Source organism: Nyctibius grandis, chromosome 4 (assembly GCF_013368605.1).
Source record: "Nyctibius grandis isolate bNycGra1 chromosome 4, bNycGra1.pri, whole genome shotgun sequence".
In the NCBI taxonomy this organism is placed as follows: domain Eukaryota; kingdom Metazoa; phylum Chordata; class Aves; order Nyctibiiformes; family Nyctibiidae; genus Nyctibius; species Nyctibius grandis.
The window spans coordinates 47,005,213-47,022,618 of NC_090661.1; the positions used below are offsets into that span (position 1 = coordinate 47,005,213).

The window sequence follows — 17,406 nt, forward strand, 5'->3', positions numbered from 1 at the left end:
ACAGCTACTGTGATTAAGATCAAGAAACCTAAATGATCCCAGAGAGAAAGTCAGGGGACATTATTCACAGTGTAGATTTAATCACCTAAATCAAGCACAGAGATTAGGAGACTGGCTCCTGAGGGTCCCCCTGATAGCAGGGGAGAGGGAGAGCCTGGGGTGGGACAGCAGGATATCAGCTCCCATGTTGTGCCTGCAGCAGGTGCCTGGGGCAGCACCCAGAGAGCTGTGAGCAGATCTGGTGGAGCCACACTGGTGGGTTCTGCTGCTCTGGGTCAGGGGATTGCATCTCTCTCCAGAGGAACGGCATGGGGCACTGCCTGTGAGGAAGCAACATGGGTCCTGCCCAGCCCAGGGGAGTGCTGTGAGGGCTCTGCCCACCTTCCCACCAGGAGACACTGTCTCATTTACAGCACACTCATTCATTGCTCATAAGTGACAGGAATTCATTAGCATCGTAGCCAGCTTGAGGGTGAGGAGTGTGTTTGGGCAAGGAGGGAAGAGGGATGGTCTATTACTTCTGCTCAGCAAGACCAAGTGTCCAAACCCTCTCCTGCCATGTTGTTCTCTCCTGAGATTTCTCCATCAGCTGTTAATAAAAGCCCAGCTCCTGGCAAATCAGGGTGCAGTTCAAAACTTTCCTCCTGTGGATCAAAGAATAGCCTTTGCCATAGCCACGTTCTGGCCACTGACCATCCAGCTTCTGCCGGGACACCCAGCTTCCCTGCACTGCCTCCTGCCAAGGCACCTGCCGCCTTCCCGATCGCCTCCCTTCAGCTGCTGGCCTTTCTAGATACAAAGGGAGGGAACTCATCTTATTTGCCCAGTAATGGAACAAGGATACTCATATTTTTCCCTGAGGAAGGAGCTCCCTCCGTCCTGCCCTGAGCAACAGCAGCCTGTCAAGCAGGGCGGGCCAGGCGGTCTCCGAGACCTGCTCGCCGGCAGAGGAGCGTGGGTTTGCTCAGGAGAGCAGGAATCCCGCGGCATGCTTCCTGGAAAGGAAGTGCTGCATGGGCTTGCAGGGTTCGGAGGAAGTGTAGCAATGCAGCAAGCGAACGGATGCTTCAATGGTTGTGCTGCTCGCCGGTGCCTTCGGAGGCTTGAACTCAACGCCCTGTGAGCCCCTCGTCTAACCTGTGCCTTTGGCTGCTCCGCTCCTGGAGCCAGTCATGCCAGAGGGAGCCCTGCCTGCTACAGGGGGGCTGCACTGCCAGGGTATTGGGTCCCTCAGGGTGGCTCACGCTGAGCAAGCAAACCCTCACAGACATGTTCCAAAGTGTGGAGGATCCTAGCATTTCCCTACCGCACACTGGCAGAAAAAATACACTCAAGGCTGTGAAATGTTCAGATAATAGGGTCAGGGGTAGCACAACAGTGCCACAGGATGTTTCTAAAGAGGGAAATGGGCCAAAACAGAGCAGTTTTGCTACTGGAGCTAGGCCAGGCGATTTCACCGAGCTGCCCAGCCCATAGCCAGCCCCACGCGGTTTTTGCTTTTGGTCATGTCTGCCCCTGTGTTGGCTCCATGAGCGGCAAGACTGGGAAGAAATGCCAGCAATGCCCATGAAAGTCTGCACTGTGCTCCGTGTGTGCTTTCTGTGCTGCATCAAGGCTGCAAACCCAAAGCTGCCAACTTTTGCCCTAGTGACAACTGCACCTCAAGTGCCCTTGCTGACTCCCTGCTGCTGAGACTTGCTCGCTGCTTCTGCTCGAGGCAGGAGAAACTCAACCAAAACACCAATATTCAATGCAAACCAGTACGTGGCAACTGGGAATTGCTGCTTTCCACAGGAGTGGGTTACTGTGGATGGGTTCATGCCTGTTCCTCTATCTGCTCCTCACAGCACATGCGAGAACTTAGCCCCTCTGAAGACATGTGCTCCTGTCTGTGGATGGAGAGCCTGTTGGCACGTGGCCCCGCTTCATCCCGCTGGCTCCGGCAACATGAGCAAATCAGAAAGAAAATGGCTCCTGCTTTGTCACTCCCTGCTCCTGCACTGTCACCTCCAGAGCCACTAGCATGGGGCATCCTGAGGGCACTCTGAAGCACTGCTGTCCCAGGGGCTGCTTGCACGTCTTCAGTCTACTGAGGCTCCTACTAAGGTTGGAAGTAGTCCCACACAGCACAGACCAGGGGAGGAACGAGGAGCTGCAAAGCAGCTTCTCTTTGCTGCCATCTGCATGGGCCACGCCCAAGTTGATTGCTGGCAGAGGGAGAATAGTAAGGAAACAACCTCCAACATGCCATAATGCTCCTGTCTCCCCATAGTCCTGTCCCATGCTTCTACTGCCAGCTGTGGTAAGAGAGGGCTAGTAGGGAGCAGGCAGGGAGTCAGGACCCCCCTGCATGACAGCCTCACATCCCCTGGGGTGTAGCCAAGCTCACACCATGGCGTGGAGTGAGAATTAGGTCTCAGGTTCAGCTTCTGGGTCCACAGACCATTTCGTTTACAGCACTTTAATTTGTGTGCCAGGGTTGACACTCCCCTTACGGGCCAGTGGTGAGGTACTAATGAATGTTTTAAAGTGCTAAAGAGCTTTGCTTTATAGAAAATACCAGTCCTACCAAAACCAGTCCAAATGTTCTACGATCCTGAGCCTTTCTTCTTAGGTGGGACTGGTGCTTCATCATACACATGCAAGTCATCTGCATAAACAGCCTTTATGTGGCACCTGCTGAGGGTACCCGTCCCCTCCCTTCAACCCACGTCAATGGTGTTGGGGGCAGCGGGAGGGGGTGGGTGGGTTGTGGGGAGGTGGGTGGCTGCCTGGGAATTTCCCTGGCTGTGGTGGGGTGGCAGAGGCTGTCTGGGGCTGGACCAACCTCCTGCCCGCGCAGGGCCAGCACGGCTCATGGTGCCCCTGGAATTTCTGGGGGTCCTGGCAGCACCTCCTCCGCACTGCCCTCCTTTGAGGGTCCAGGTTTCGCAGCCAGAACTGGGGCTTTTCTTCCTTCCCATCTCTGCTGTTTGTCTCAGAGAAAACCCATCTCGCTGTTTTTCAACCGCCTGAAGGTGCTTTTCGGGGGTTTTTCAGGCTATTTTGAAGCTCATTTTTCCCAGATGTGCTTTTTTTTTCTTCTTCTTCTTTTTTTTTTCCTTTTTCTTCTTCTCTAACTTTTCTTCTTCGCCTTAAAGTTTCCGGCCACGTGACTTTCAGCTTACATCCCCGAAGTTCTGAGAAACCACAGGAGGCCGAGACCTAAAGGGAAGGTGCAGAGGCTCTGAGAAGGGAGAGTCAGAGAAAGTGGCAGAGCGTGGGGCAGGAGGACAGTGTGCCTCCGGGACGGGCAACAGCCAGGAAGCCAAGGGCCATCTGAGGGGGGACAGAGGAAGGCAGGGCAGAGGGAAGCGAAGGGAGACAGAAGGCAGGCACACCAAGAGCACAAAGGAAGCTGAAGAGGCCCTGGGAGCCAGAGACAGGAGCCATGCCCCACAGCTCCGACAGCAGCGACTCCAGCAGCTTCAGCCAGTCTCCCCCTCCCAGCAAGCAGGTAAAGCGGGGACCCTTCCCCAGCTCTTCCCAGCTGGAGAGTCCTTTGGAGCGGGCCACGGGTGGGCAGGAGGAAGGGTGGCACCCACCGCTGGCGTTTTCACAGCGCAGTATGGCAGGGCTTTCTAGGAACGGCTGTGGGAAGAAGGATGTGGGGCTGAGCAGAGAGCCCTGGCAGGAGCCCCGGCCACCGAGCTGGGTACGGGTGGAGAGAGAAGTCCCAGTGACCTAGGGCTATGCTGGGGCAACTGGGGGGCCGGGACCCCGGGGACAGTGGGTCCTGCAATACACACTGGGTAAGCAGCAGGCAGGAAGCTTTGGCGTAGAGTCGGTGCTCCGGTGAGGAGCCCGAGCATGCACCTCCTCACCACGGACGGGGACGGCTCCGGGGCAGCCTGCCTGATTCCCACTGCCGCAGAAAGCACTCGAGACCCAGAAAATCCCTGCCACTTTGGGTCTGCTTTCTTCTCTGTTCAGCCTCAGAGGTTTTTCATCTCAGTAATGCTTGAAAGAGGGATTTTGTTTTGTTGCATGCAGTACCTTAATGGTAGGTCTTTTGCTGACAGATACTGACACAAGTTCAAGGTATCTCCACTGCCTTTTCTGGCTAAGCTTTATTATATCTGTCATTTGCCATTTCTCTAGGGCTGGCAACAACCTGAGACTTCACTCAGAAGTCTTGGGGACGATCAAGGCAGATGATTTTGGGCTTGCAAGGCATCCTGGTAGAGAAGGGGATAAAGCACAGGGATTGCTAAAGGATAGAGACTGGACTTGGTGCAGGACATGGGAGCTGCCATATCTGAGACATTTGTAGGGTATTGAAGGCAAGGATAAAATGGTTAAGTTCAAAGAAAAGAAAAGATCTTGGGCGGGGTGGAGGGGGGAGAGGATGTGGACAGGCTGATGGGCTGGGAAGATAACTTCTGTGGCTGAGTTTTGTAGTCCTGTGGAGAAGTGGTGGTGTGAATGTTAGAGCGTCCACAAAAGGTGTAGTGTAATATGAAAATAGAAGATGAAAGAGTCTGTGTGACGGTTTCAACTGTCGGAAGGCAGCAGCAGGACCAGATCTCAGCAGAGAACGGCTGCTGCATGAAGCTCCTGACCTGGAGCCTGGAGACCTGTGCCCTCCCCTGCCCAAGGGGCTTGGGAGTGTTGCAGTCAGCATTGCAGGCATTGCTACCAAGGGACTCCAGAAAAGAGCAAGCATAGAGATCAGAGAAATGAAGCAAAGGAGATCTGGGGAAAAACCAAAAGCTCTGGGTCGTCTAGTTAAACAAAGCAGGGGCCACATTGCATTGTAAGGGTCTGCAACAAATAAAGCCTGAGAGAGAAGGGTGATGGGGAGCGGGTGGGACTCACAGGGATGAAAGGAGAAAAACACAGGCTGAATCTCTGGAAAGATGGTTTAGTCAAGGAGCTGGAATGTCTGCAGTGCCGTATCCCTGCAGAGAGATGGGGAAGGGAAAGGTTTTCTGTACAAGGAATTAAAATTGTCTCTGTTCCGGAGAGAGGTCCTTACTCTGGTCCCTCAAGCCATATCCCAGGCCTGTGTCTTGATGAAGGGGGAGTGGTCATTTCCCAGCTGTTCCAGCATGCCCAAGGGTATCAGACTTGCCCTTCCTGGTAATGGGGATGCCAAAACCATCACACATTCCTGGGGTATGGCTTTATCCTGGTGCTGAGGGTGTGTATCCCATGTCCTGTGCTTCAGTGATGTTATCTGCTCTGTCCCCTTCCCACCTACTGCCCTGGAGGAGCAGGGCAAGGGAGGGCATGTCCCAATCATTACCATGCCTTGTTTCCCTAGGACTCTTCTGATGACATAAGGAAAGTCCAAAGGAGAGAGAAGAATCGCATCGCTGCCCAGAAGAGCCGCCTGAGGCAGACTCAGAAAGCAGACACGCTGCACTTGGTGAGCACTCCTACCCTTCCCTGTCCCCGGCGCTGAGGGCTCATATAAGGGACAATGTGCTTTTCCCCTGGGGACTGGAGCGGAGATGCTCAGTTGAGACAGGACAAGAAAAGCGAGTCCAGGGCAGGATGCAGGAGTCAGTGCTCGCAGGGAGAGCATGCAGCCCGGGATGACTGCCACTGAAGCATTTAGTTTTGCAGCTAGTTTTGAATGCATCTTTATCTCTCAGTCTGACATTACCGATTTCCTTTCCTAACCTCTTCTCACCAGCTCAGTCAGAAGCTCTTTGAAAGCACAGGCACACCTGGGCTGTCTCTCCCCAGGTTTGTGCTTCATGCCATCACTTACACAGCAGTGGAACAGCATACAAGGATGCTTTTCTGAGACGGTAGCGCTTTGTATTCATTGGTATGGATGATGGTGCAATGTGGAGCCGAATGGGCCATCTCTTCTGGTCTGTTCACTGAGATGCTACGCAGTATAGATAAATAAATATTAATAATTGTCTAATATTTTTAAACGGCTCCATGGTAGCACTTGTATCCCTTTCTACTTCTGAACACTGTACAGTAGCTGGAGGCTTTTCCTGTTGTTTAGCATGGATTTTCCCTCCTTTGGTTTCCCCGTGCTGTCCCACTCTCCTCCTGTGGCTCCATGGGCACCCCTGTGTCTCTTCCCACTGTGAAGAATTAGGCGTCTGCTTTTCAGGAAGGGGGGGGGTCACTTCTGGCTGTGTGTGTGGGCAGGAGTGTGTGGTCAGTGTTGGAGCACAGGGGCTGGGCTCCTTTGTATTTCGCATGTTGGTAAGTGCAGTCCCATGCGTTTTGGGCCACTGGTGGGCAGGATGCAGAACAGCAGCCTACAGTGGGCAGAGACCACCCTTATCCCTGTGCTGGGCTTGTCTGCCCTTTGAAAAGTGGTAGTCGAGCTCATGTTCAAAACACCACCCTTTGTCTTAGTGGTCTTCATATTCCCCCAGATCCCAATTCTTGGGAAGAATTCTTAAAAGGCCGGTTCTGAACCTGCCTCCTTACATAGTGCCCTCAGTCCATGGTTGGAGATGGGTTTAAGACAGAGATTTCACTATTTTCTTAGTAGCTTATGATCCTCCTAGAGCTGACATGGCTCTAGGCTGATTGCGTTACATCTGTCAGCAACGATGGCTCTGGGTGACTATGCCTGAGAGGGGTGAAGAGACACTGTTTCCTCAGGGTCAGTGCTCTCTCCAAGGTAATCCTAGAGGTGGCTATGGGCTCTGATTCGCCCCCAAGAAAATCCTGCCTAGCTGTGCACCAAGAAGAATTGGACTGCTCTTCTTAGAGCAGATGACAAATCACTTGCTTACGAGATTGCTACTGCTCAGCTAGCATTGATAGCACATACTCCTTGCTTTCCCATGGGGACGGGAGCAGGGGGGCTAAGCCCAGTTTGGTTCAGACAGAGAAGATCCTGACAGGCAGCTGGAGAAAAGCAGGGAGACGAGTAGAGGATGGATGGTGAATTTTTGCTAATGTTTTTCCAATTCCTGGTGGTCAGTGACCCCCTGCTGCTCTTGGGTTCATTCCCTGAGTGCTCTTTGCCTTTGGTCGGCTCTGCATCAGGGACTTTGCCTCTCTGATGTGGTTCTGCCCAGAAGAGCATGGCTCAGCTTGAGCTATGGTGGTATGAAAGGAGCCAGCAGCTCCATCTGCCCCGGTGCTTTGTAGCTTGTGTTTTGAGGGGAATGAGTCATGGGGAGGCTGGGACGCCCAGTCCCTGGGTGATTCCCATCAGCTCCTGAGTTTGACGTCAGTCATGATTTCCAAAGCATCTAGTTATGTCTGAGAGATGCCTGTTTGCTGTGCGAGCTCCTCCAGTGAGAGCTGCTGTAACTGCTGGGTGCGTTTCAACCTGTGCGCAGAGAGCAGGCACCATCAGAATTCAATGTGGCAGCGGAGGGGTGACAGGTTCGCTTTGCCCAGGTGGTGGTGCAGCTTTCCAGGGCCTCAGAGCGCTGGGTCCCACTTTAGCTGTCTTGGCTGAGTTTGCAGAGCCTGCCACTGCATCCTCCCTCCCCCCCCTCCTCAGGTCCTGTCCAGGCTGCTGGCTCCATGGTCGGTTGGTGCCTGGGACGCTCCAGCCTGGAGCTGGCTGCACTTCAGCAGCAGTAGAGTAGCAAAGGCTGCGATGCTCTCGGGATTGTTGAGACGAGGCTGAGAATCATTATTAACGCCTTTGTTGTTATTCTCATTAATAACAGTATTAATTCAGTTCTTCTGAGGCCTCGGTTTCTCTTTTCTTCTGACTCAAGCGTCTCCCCCTCCTCCCCACCGTGCCGCTGGTTTCCCCGGCTGCTAGCAGGAAGCAGTGAGTCTTTTCTTTCCAGGGCAATGACAGGTTTCCTGTGGCAGGTGGTTTTCTGGTTAAAGACGGCGGTTATTCAGCGCGCCCTCCCCCTCGGCCGGGCGGCCCGGGAAGCGGCCAGGCAGCGTGCATCTGTGTGAGAGGGAGCGAGAAAGCCTGGGCGGGAGCACGACACAGTCACTTCTCGTAAGCTGGGGCCGGGGAGCGGGGCTGGGGCTGCCAGCATCGCGCCCGCACCCGCGCCTGGCCCGGCCAGCTCGGGGAGAGGGGTTTGCCCAGGCACGGCTCTGCGCCAAATTTAGCGGAAACGTGTCATTCTGGAAACTCTGCAGGGCAGAGAGGCACGGGACCGCGACCCCCATGTCCCTAGCTCATCCCTGCTGAGGAAGCCCCTGTGGTTTTGTCTCCTCAGGAGAGCGAAGACTTGGAGAGGCAGAATGCTGCCCTGCGCCGGGAGATCAAGCAGCTGACAGAGGAGATGAAGCACTTCGCCTCGATGCTGAGCTCCCACGAACCGCTCTGCTCCATCCTGACGTCCCCTCCGCCGCCTCCAGAAGTGCTTTATGCCACACACTCCTTCCACCAGCCCCACATCAGCTCCCCACGCTTCCAGCACTGAGCCAGCCAGCGGGACGGCAGCCTGCCGGCTCCACCAATGACAAGAAGCAACTTTCTGGGGCTCGCTTTTCCATCCAAGGGAGAGGGACGGATGGACAGACGGACACCCCTTCTCAAAGTGCATACTCTGAGTGACTTGCTCCCTGTACAGAAATGGCAGAGCCACCAGGAGGCATCTTCGGGCTGTTAACAGCTTGGATCCTGGGAAGAGGAGGCATTCGCAAAAGGGCACCAACCCCCTTCCCCAGAGCTTGCTTGGGGACACTCGCAGGAGCGTGCGGCACTGGCAGCCTCCGTGCGAGCTGCTGGCTGCAGCGCACAACAGCCGGAGCTCCGGGGAGAGAAACAGGAGCAGGAGCGAAGGGGAAGGTTGGGGGCCACAGAGTACCAGGGCAAAACTGGTTTATTTTTGTAAAATAAAGATTGAAAATGCTTAACTCTTTGTTTCCAAAATAGGACCCGAGCCACTCCTAAGGCCTGGCATGACAGTGAGGACAGAGGCAGCAGGAGGGGAGAGATTGGAGTCCAGGGAACAGCCCTGTGTGTGCTTGTGTCTAATCCAGGGCCAGCAGCTGGAGCCCCACATTTAGAAGGGGGGCTCATGTGTGTGGGCTGGGCAGGCTGAGGAGCAATGGTTTGCTGGGTGATGGGGTCCCTGCGGGAGACAGGTCCCTCCTTGCTGCAGGGCTGGCCCTGGCTAATGAGTCTGATGTGCCACATAGCATCACAGGTCTCTTCCCTGCTGACCCCCTCAGCTCCCTGCTGCCAATGGCTAGACCTCCACGTGCTCCTCTTGCATGTGTGGAGGTGCACTGTCATATCGTGTCACCTCACGTGCGGGTCTTGGTGGGCTGGTGGAGCCTTCAGCTTGACCAGCAGCACAGCTGGGAAGGAGCATCGCAGCATGGAGGGGGACGGTGATGCTGTGCTGGAGTGCATAGGGGAAGCAGAACCTAGCAGGACCCTTGCTCCAAGGCACCCTGCTATAAGGCACGTAGCTGCAGCCTACACTGTTTCCCCTTCCCCACCAGTCACAGCTCCACAAAAGGCTGCTGCACTACCTCATGTATTGAATCAGATGAAATCTGAAAGGTCAGTGAAGAGTAGATAAGTTCTGCTGGGTCTGATCTAGTGAAAACACAAGCCGGTCCATACAGGTGGTCTCTGTACCTAACATCCCACCAGCCAGCAGTCTGCCTATCAGCCCCCCTCTATACACAAAACTGAAGTCCACCTGCCAGTGCAGGTCCTGTTGCTAATGTTGGCTCAGGACTGCTGACATCTCTAAGGAACATCCGCTGCAATTTTTTCAGCATAGGGTACCACAGGCAGTGGTGCTGACATAGGCTTTTAACTGGGCTAAATGGACCCAATTTGTAGATACCCTTCTTTCAGGCACAGAGAAGCAGCATATTTCCAGATGAGTTTTGGCCCATCATCACAGCCCTCAAGACTGGCTGGGAAAAGTCTGTAATGTGCTGTGCTGTGCCCGTTTTCTCTCTCTGGTTCGCACTAGTGGGATGATAACCACACACTGCCATGCCTCAGCAAGCTGTCCTCAGGGGAGGCGCAGGTAGCACTGCGATTTCTCCTCCCACGGCCTGTTAAGAGGCTTGTGAACCTCCTGCCTCCAGCTTCTGTGCCAGCATGGGAAGCACGTGGGATTCCTGGTGTCAGCACGTTGGCCTGGGTGTCACCACCCTACAAAAGCAGTGCTGAAGCAATGGGTGATTGCACTGGCCCTCATCTGTGCAGCTCTGCTCCCTGCCCCAAGGGGGATGCTCACACGTGGGGGAGGATGGTGGTTTTTCCAGCCAAGCAGCATGGTTTCTGCATACAGGACATGCAGAATACATTTATGGGCAGCAAAAGATTCTAATCATGCTCACAAAAATGCAGCAGGAGTAATTTCAGTGTGTCTTACACCACTCCCCTCTGCTAGATCTACACCAGTAGGCTTCACTCCATCCATTGGTACAACAACCTGCTGATTCCCCACACAGGCCATGCTTTGAGCCACCCAGGCAGCAAAGGCTCTTCCCAAACTGCTTTTCTCTGGAATTTGACCCATTAAGCCTGGGAGAGACAACTGGCTTCAGCTCTAGAGGAGCTTCTTTTTACAGGCTCTACTTCTGCTCCTTCTCCTTCTGGTAGGTTTGCTCTCAGATTTTTCACTTGCTGTTCCTTAGGGCTCCGATGTTCCCATGCTTCCTAGGTTACAGAAAATTAGAGAAAAAAGCTACTGCTTCCTCGCTTGGGGTTTGCTGCGCAGGGCACTGCAGGCTCCTCACTGGAGGATGCAACGGAGCTCCAGCAAATCTTGCACTGACTTAAAACACAGTATTGCCTACAGTAACAAGAAACCTCCATCCTTACTGCGACCTTTGTGTTTTCTCAAGTCTATAAAATGCTAAGCTTGGTTTTAGCTGCAGATGGAGAAGGTCCTACCCTGATGTATATGTATCACCTATGCCCACACAGACACAAAGCCAGTATTTTTGTTGCAGAGCTGTCGAAGTCGGATTCTGCAGGCTGGGTGGGGTTCTGCGTAATGCCCACAGAATTGCTAGACTACTCACTGGTAACGTCTCAGACTTATTACTGCGACTCAGAACGAAAATAAGTGGTAAGTGGTGAGACTGGGAGACGGGTTTGCAACAACATCCTCCCCAGAACCTAAACAATAGTCTTGGCATCAATCAGTTAAGGTGCCCTTCCTCTGCATGGCTGGCAGGGAGCTGGAAGGCCTCCAAGCACTGGAGGCCTCAGCCGTTTTCGACAAACACTGGGTGTATGTTGGTGCTAAGGGAGCATCTTCCAATCTGACTTGTTAATGCCCCAGTCTTGTCCTCAAAAACCTGATCACAGAAGATGATCTGCATGGTTCAAGCAGTTTTTGACCTCTCAGTTTCTGCTGGTGATTGTTAGGTGTCTTGGATACAGTCTCTCTTTGCTATGAAGAATGGTTCCCCTGGGAGACCGTCCTCAGCACCCAAGCAACAAGAGACAGCATATCCTTTCAGGGCCATCAGCTCTTGCGAGCAGTCGCTGAGAAAAATATCTTCCTGAGACTATTTGCAGAGCTGCACAACCTGCTTTTTCGGGCTAGGTGAGGAGATTCCTTCACTTTTGTACAGTGCTGTCTCTTGCTTCTCTTTCCCAGGCCCTTGGCCTCTACTCAAGACTCCTCAGCAAATAGTTTTGATTTCTAAGTAGCCAAGTGCCTGTCCTCTGGTGTGGCCCTTGCTATTGTCAGCAAATGAACTGTTAATGAGCTCAAATGAAGAGCGAAGGGCAGGGTGGAGGCCAGGACAATCATCCCTGATTGCTTTCAATTGTCTACTCCTCCCCACTATGCAATTCCTTTTGAACTTCATTTCCATGGCACCTGGAATTTCTAAAGTGTTGTGTGAGTATTATCTGGCCATGCCCAGCCTCCAGGAGCACTGTCCTGCTTGCCACTCCAAGGGAGGAGATGCTTCTGGGCACACAAGTGGAGAAATTGGGTGATGGTTGGGCCTGTGGCAGCTTGTCCCTACCCAAGTAGGATGTCACTGCTTTTGTGTTGCACTGCATAGTCCCCTACTGAACAGCTCTCTCAAAGCAGTAAAGAGATGAGGGCTCACAGGAGGCTGAGAGACTCTTCTTGAGCCAGGGAAGGCCAGGTAGAAGGACAGCTCTTCCCCGCAAGCACAGCCCGCCAAAATACTGCGCCTGTGCTGGCCTCTGCTGGGCACCGGCTGAGCTCCACCAGCCATCCTGCGACCGCACTTGTCAGCGACCTCCTCTTTGCACTCCTCTAGAGCAGAGCTGCCTGGCTAGTGCCAGAGACTAGGGAAGGAACCGGGAGGCTCAAGGTTAATGTGTGAGACAGTAAGGGTTGGGTAAGGCTGCCTGAAGGGGCATGTCCAGGTCCAAGTGGAAACGCAGGGCTGTGGTCTCCCTTGGCCAAGGACCTTGTAGCTTGGGCCAGGGGCCGGTTCTACTTTGTGGTCCCAGCACGTTTCCATTGCTGCGCAAGGGTGCGGGGGGCTTGGCTTGGTGTCCCTCACCTTCCCTGGCTATTGTGGGGCTTGCAGAGTGGTGTGCAGGCAGTGCTGGGCTGGATGTGGGGACTGAGCGCTGGGGAGCATCGCAGGTGGAGGGGTAACAGCTACTTGCTTATATAAACATAGACCTGGCTGCAGCTCTGATGACTTATAATCACCTTCACTGAGACCTGAGATGAGAACAGTGGATCTCAGTGTTTTGATACCCAGGAAAGCTTTTGTAGAAGCACTTGGGCTAGATTTGCACCCAGCAACCTTGTCCCGGGGCCTCTGCTGTGGATGCATACTGGGCAAAGCCAGCTGAAAGCCCAATGGTTTGGGGTGGGAGAGCAGCTAGGGTAGGTAGAATGTGGGGCTGGGAGGCAGCTGCTGTGGCTGCTTTTCAAACCTTAGTGACTGTTGCCTCCACATTTACTTGCTGGCTTGTGTCTTCTCTGCAGACAGAACTGAGGTGTGTGGCAAACATCTGTTGCTACAATCAGAGAGTGGAGATGGAAACCGGGGGACATAGTTACATTTTCCTTTTTGGCCTTCACTGAATCTCAATACCTCCTGTGGATCAAGGCATCTGGCAACTCTGTGCAGAAGGATAGCAAGTCACAAAACAGAGAGAGTGCAGTAATTTTCTCCCTTTCCATCCCCCTAAAAGTGCAGGCTCAGCACTTTACAAGCACTCAGTATCAGCTTTTCAAGGCTGCTTCTATGGTAAGATAAATAAAGATATGACATTTGGTGCTGACTCAAGCTTAACGTATCTCCCCAGATGAGAAGCCCAGGGCAATCTTTTATGCCTAGTATTCCCTTCCTGCTTCATCCTCCTCAGCTCAGCTGCAGGCTCCCAATGTGCCAGGTGCCAAGGTGGGGAGACACAGAACCAGCCAGTCCAGGGGAAGATGCATTCATCCTACTGTATGGGGCTGTTATGATCCCAGCTGTCATCACTATGATGTGCTCCCTCTAAATTTTCTCTTTGAGGGACAGAAGAAGGGGTAATACCCAAGCACAGTATGCATGAAGTCAGAAGAGAAGTAAGGGCATGCCTTCAGTATGGTAAAGGACAGACTAAGCAGCTCTGTTGCTCACTTTAGTGTGTCTCCAAAGTATATATGCACTTGTTTTGCAAATCCGATCTCAGAAGTCACTTCTGTTAGTGCTGCCAGCCTGCATCAGCAAGAGGATAATCTCCTGCATACTGAACCAAAGCAGCAGCCCACAAAAGAGAGCCTCTCTCTGCCTCTTACAATGATCACAGTGTCCAAAGCAGTGCTTGTCATACAAGAATGCTGTCTGGATGATAACATTTCAGCACACAGAGACCAAAGAAGAGCAGGAATCACTGCTAAGAGACAAAGTATTTTTATGAATCAAAACTGGCAAGAAGAGAAAAAGCAAAGCATGGCATGAAATGGCGAGACTTCCTCCCAGCAAAGAGCACTGTGCTCGCTTTGTCTGGGTCCTTCTTCTGCCGTGTTGTTGTCACCTTATTGGTTAATGATCTGGAGGGCATTTGAGCAGTGAGGCAGCAACATGTGTATACATAAAGTTTTTTAGATTAATCAAAAATCTACCCAACTAAACAGCAGGGAATGTATATTCATTTCTTGCCAGGGCAGGGTTACAACCAGTGCGTTAAGGTTACTATGTAAGACCGTAATTTTTCTTGCAGCTGAGGTCCCAGATGCCAGCTTCTGAGAGTCCTACTGCTTCAGACACACTCACGCAGAGAGAGCGCACATTCCTCCCAACTCCTGCATCAGTTCTGTACTCTTTCCTAAGATGCAATTGACTTTTCTCCCCTCACAACAGTGATGATATGGTGCCCTGGTCCCCAGGACTTGTCCTGGGTTTGTCTTTTTTGCTGCAGTGTGAGTGGGAGGAAGAAGAGGAACTTGCCTGAGTTCAGCAGTAAGCTGTGCACATTTCCAGCACTCTTTAATTATTAATTAATGCCAGCTGCAAGCATTAGGAGATGAAAACCTTTTTTGTGTCATTGGCATGAACTGGTATGACTCTGAGATGGAGGCTGGGGGATGCTGAGTAAGAAGGGCTTATATACTTGGCGCTTTTGGTATTTGGGGTTAATCTGTTACCCTTATCTGGATTGGGGATATAAATCTAGACTGTGGCTGAGTTTTGAGTCTCCCTGGCTCTTTTTTCACTTCTTTTATTCTGAGCTGAGCGAAGAGATCCTCATGTCCCATGTGCGTGCCTAGTGCACAGCAGAGGAGTGAGGTGGGTTTGTTCCAATGACAGAGCAAACAGAGCCTATGCATGGCTCTCCTCACAACTATCTATATCTCCACAGCTTTTCACAAGAAAAGGTTGAGAGCTGGGCTTAGATGCTTGAGCAGCGCAGTAGGCTAACCACAGTTACGCAGCTTTTGGATTAGAGCTGGTTCTCACCCGGCCAGATCAGAGCATGGGGCAGAGCAAGCTGATATCTGTTTGCAGAAGGCCATGCAGAGGAAGCGTAACCACCCTGTGTCTCGAGGCATGTGCACTAACCAACAACCAGCACATCTGAGGTACCATGGGTGCAAGTGCCCTTCCATGCTGCGCACTCCTTTACATGCCCTTTTCATGCTGCAAGAAGGCAGCTGTGAATATTAGCCTTTCAGCCATGCCCTCCCATGTACTCTTTGCAGTTCAGACCTATATGATTCATCCATACAAACATCACACCTGAACTGAACAGGGTTAAATTAAAGCCATTGCTGTGTTAAAGCCAGGGAGATTAGATCTGGAAAGAGGTGGTAGTTCAAGCTGCTGTTGCAGCCAAGGTTGGAAGGTGTCAGACTGGCAGTCAGAAACAACAGTGCTTCCCCTGGCAGGGCCACAGGCAAATCACCTTAACTCTTTGTGCCCCCATTTCCCCTGTAAAACAAATGTAGGTGATGTATCCCCAGTGAAGTTCTCCAAGAGCTACATATGAGATGTGCTGAAGGAAGCAAAACATTATTTTTCTTGAGTTATGCTTTTGAAAGGCCTTAAACTTCGAAGCGGATGGGTTTGGTGCTCAAAGTTACCCCTGCACAGCTTTGGTGGTTCTGAGGTCTGCAGTGTTCTCTAGATGAGATTTTAGATTGTGGAACTAAGCCATCACGTTTCGTGTAGAGGAAGGTACTATTTGGAAAATCTTGAATGCTGGAGAGCCTGCATGCTGCACTGTTATAAATGTAGTTGCCTGTCACTGTGTGTATCCTCAGATCTTTACACAGAAAATGTAACAGGAAAGATTCATAAAGGTTTAGGGTATCAAAATAATGTTGTATCTAACCTACAGTACTAAAATTAATCCACTGCATTTATAAGCTGCACGCTGGGTCCTGCTTCCTGGTGGCTGCTGGGATGTAGAAAGCTGTAGGTGCCAGCAGAGGGCTCGCAGCCTTCCCGGATCTATAGGGGAACAACGCTGCCTTTGTCCAACGGGCAGCCCTCGCCAGCCCGCTCTGCACGGTGTGGCTCCAGCTGTGCGTTGCTTCCAGGTGTGACCCAGAAGAAGTGAGTGGTTCTGCCAGCTTTTCGAGTCTTGCCATTTGATCTAATGATACAACTATCTGACTTGTGAAGACCTGCACTAAAGCAGTTTGGGTGTTGAACCCAATACAAAACATTTCCCCTCCACCAACAAAAAGCTTGTAATCTTCCCTGCAATGTCTGTTGTGAAAGATTGTGTGGGATAGAAAGGGAGATCTTCTGACATCACTTCTAGACCTTAATCCTATCAGTCAAAATGTGATAGAGCCACCCAAGAGCTGCACAAGCTAGGTCTTCTAAGTGCCATGATGAGATTTAGAGGCACAAGTCACAATGCTGTGAGTTTGAGAGCAAGGGACATCCTGTGATCCTGTGAGCTTAGATACGTCCAATTTAAAGGGAGCCTAAGCATCTTCTGAAGTCTCTGCAGGAACTGCATGGCTGGAAGATCCAGTAGATCCCTGAGTACCTGATTTTCCCTGGCAACCTTCACCTTTTGTCCACCTACTCCTTGGACCTCTGATCCATTGTGGGACAGAAAAGGCATCAAGGAATTATTCTTTTCACAATAATTTTCTAATATGCCTTCTGCACACCTTCCAAGCCAATTTCCACCACCCATTCATTACGGCCTTGCTTGTCATTGAGGCATGTTGCCGCCTACTAGAAATCAGAAAGCTGGATTATCATTGCCGGCATCATCCCTAGTGTTTATGTTTATTGGGTGGGCTTTGACAAAACCAAGCTTGTTCCAAGGCATGTTCTTTAGTCCTTGCAGAACATAAAGGAATTGCATGTACTCATTGCTCATAAAGGCACAGTATATTCCAAGAGTGTCAGAAGTTGGATTTCTTGATATCAGTAGGGAAGCCAGAGATGTTAGACTCTATCTGATGGCCTCTACTGTTACATTTAATTTGGGCCCTGCTTCTGCCTCTAGTTTAGTGCCTTCCAACATTCACAGATACTTTTGGCTGCAGAATCCTGTAACCTTTTCAGCACTTGTGTCGATCTCCATATAAAGGAGATTTCCCTCTAGCTTTAAAATCCACTTCAAGGGGTTGTCCTGAAATATAAATAATTTTTCATGGCTAAGAAATTTTTATGTAAAGATGCTCTGATGAGGGAAATCCAAAAGCAGCTGCTGTGTTGCTTCAAGAAGGGAAAGAGGCTCATCTGAGTAGAAACAGCTGCAGCAATGGAGAGAGGAAGAAATGCAAAACACAGGGGTTTTATTTTGGTCCAGAAATTGGCAAACGATATAAAGGGGAGATTGAACAGTTCACAGAGCCAGAAACAAAACAAACCAGCCTTGAAATCAGAGGAGGGCAGTTCTGGGAAGTGTGGGCCTATAGGTATGAAAAATTCTTGACTAAATCAGCTTTGGGGGAGCCAGGATTGCTTCCCTGCCTGGCTCTTGTTCACTCGAGAGGCTGCAGTCACCAGAGGCTGGGCACTACTCTCATCCATCTGCTTTCAGCTGTTATTTTCAGCAGGGTCTGTGTTTTA

At 51.7% G+C, this 17,406-nt stretch overlaps 1 protein-coding gene across 1 annotated transcript; it reads left to right on the forward strand.

The window, feature by feature from the left end:
• The first annotated feature begins 3,430 nt into the window (after window positions 1-3,430).
• BATF (basic leucine zipper ATF-like transcription factor) lies at window positions 3,431-8,372 on the forward strand. The gene is made up of 3 exons (XM_068399901.1): window positions 3,431-3,496; window positions 5,306-5,410; window positions 8,166-8,372. The coding sequence occupies exons 1-3, from the start codon at window positions 3,431-3,433 to the stop codon at window positions 8,370-8,372; spliced, it is 378 nt and encodes a 125-aa protein (XP_068256002.1).
• The last annotated feature ends 9,034 nt before the right edge of the window (window positions 8,373-17,406 follow it).

What these genes read in the sequence shown, in the direction of transcription:
- BATF (XM_068399901.1), top strand. Translation starts at nt 3,431, where the DNA reads ATGCCCCACAGCTCCGACAGCAGCGACTCCAGCAGCTTCAGCCAGTCT. An exon ending in CTCCCCCTCCCAGCAAGCAG is followed by an intron (nt 3,497 to 5,305) that starts GTAAAGCGGGGA and finishes TTGTTTCCCTAG; the next exon opens with GACTCTTCTGATGACATAAG. An exon ending in AAGCAGACACGCTGCACTTG is followed by an intron (nt 5,411 to 8,165) that starts GTGAGCACTCCT and finishes TTGTCTCCTCAG; the next exon opens with GAGAGCGAAGACTTGGAGAG.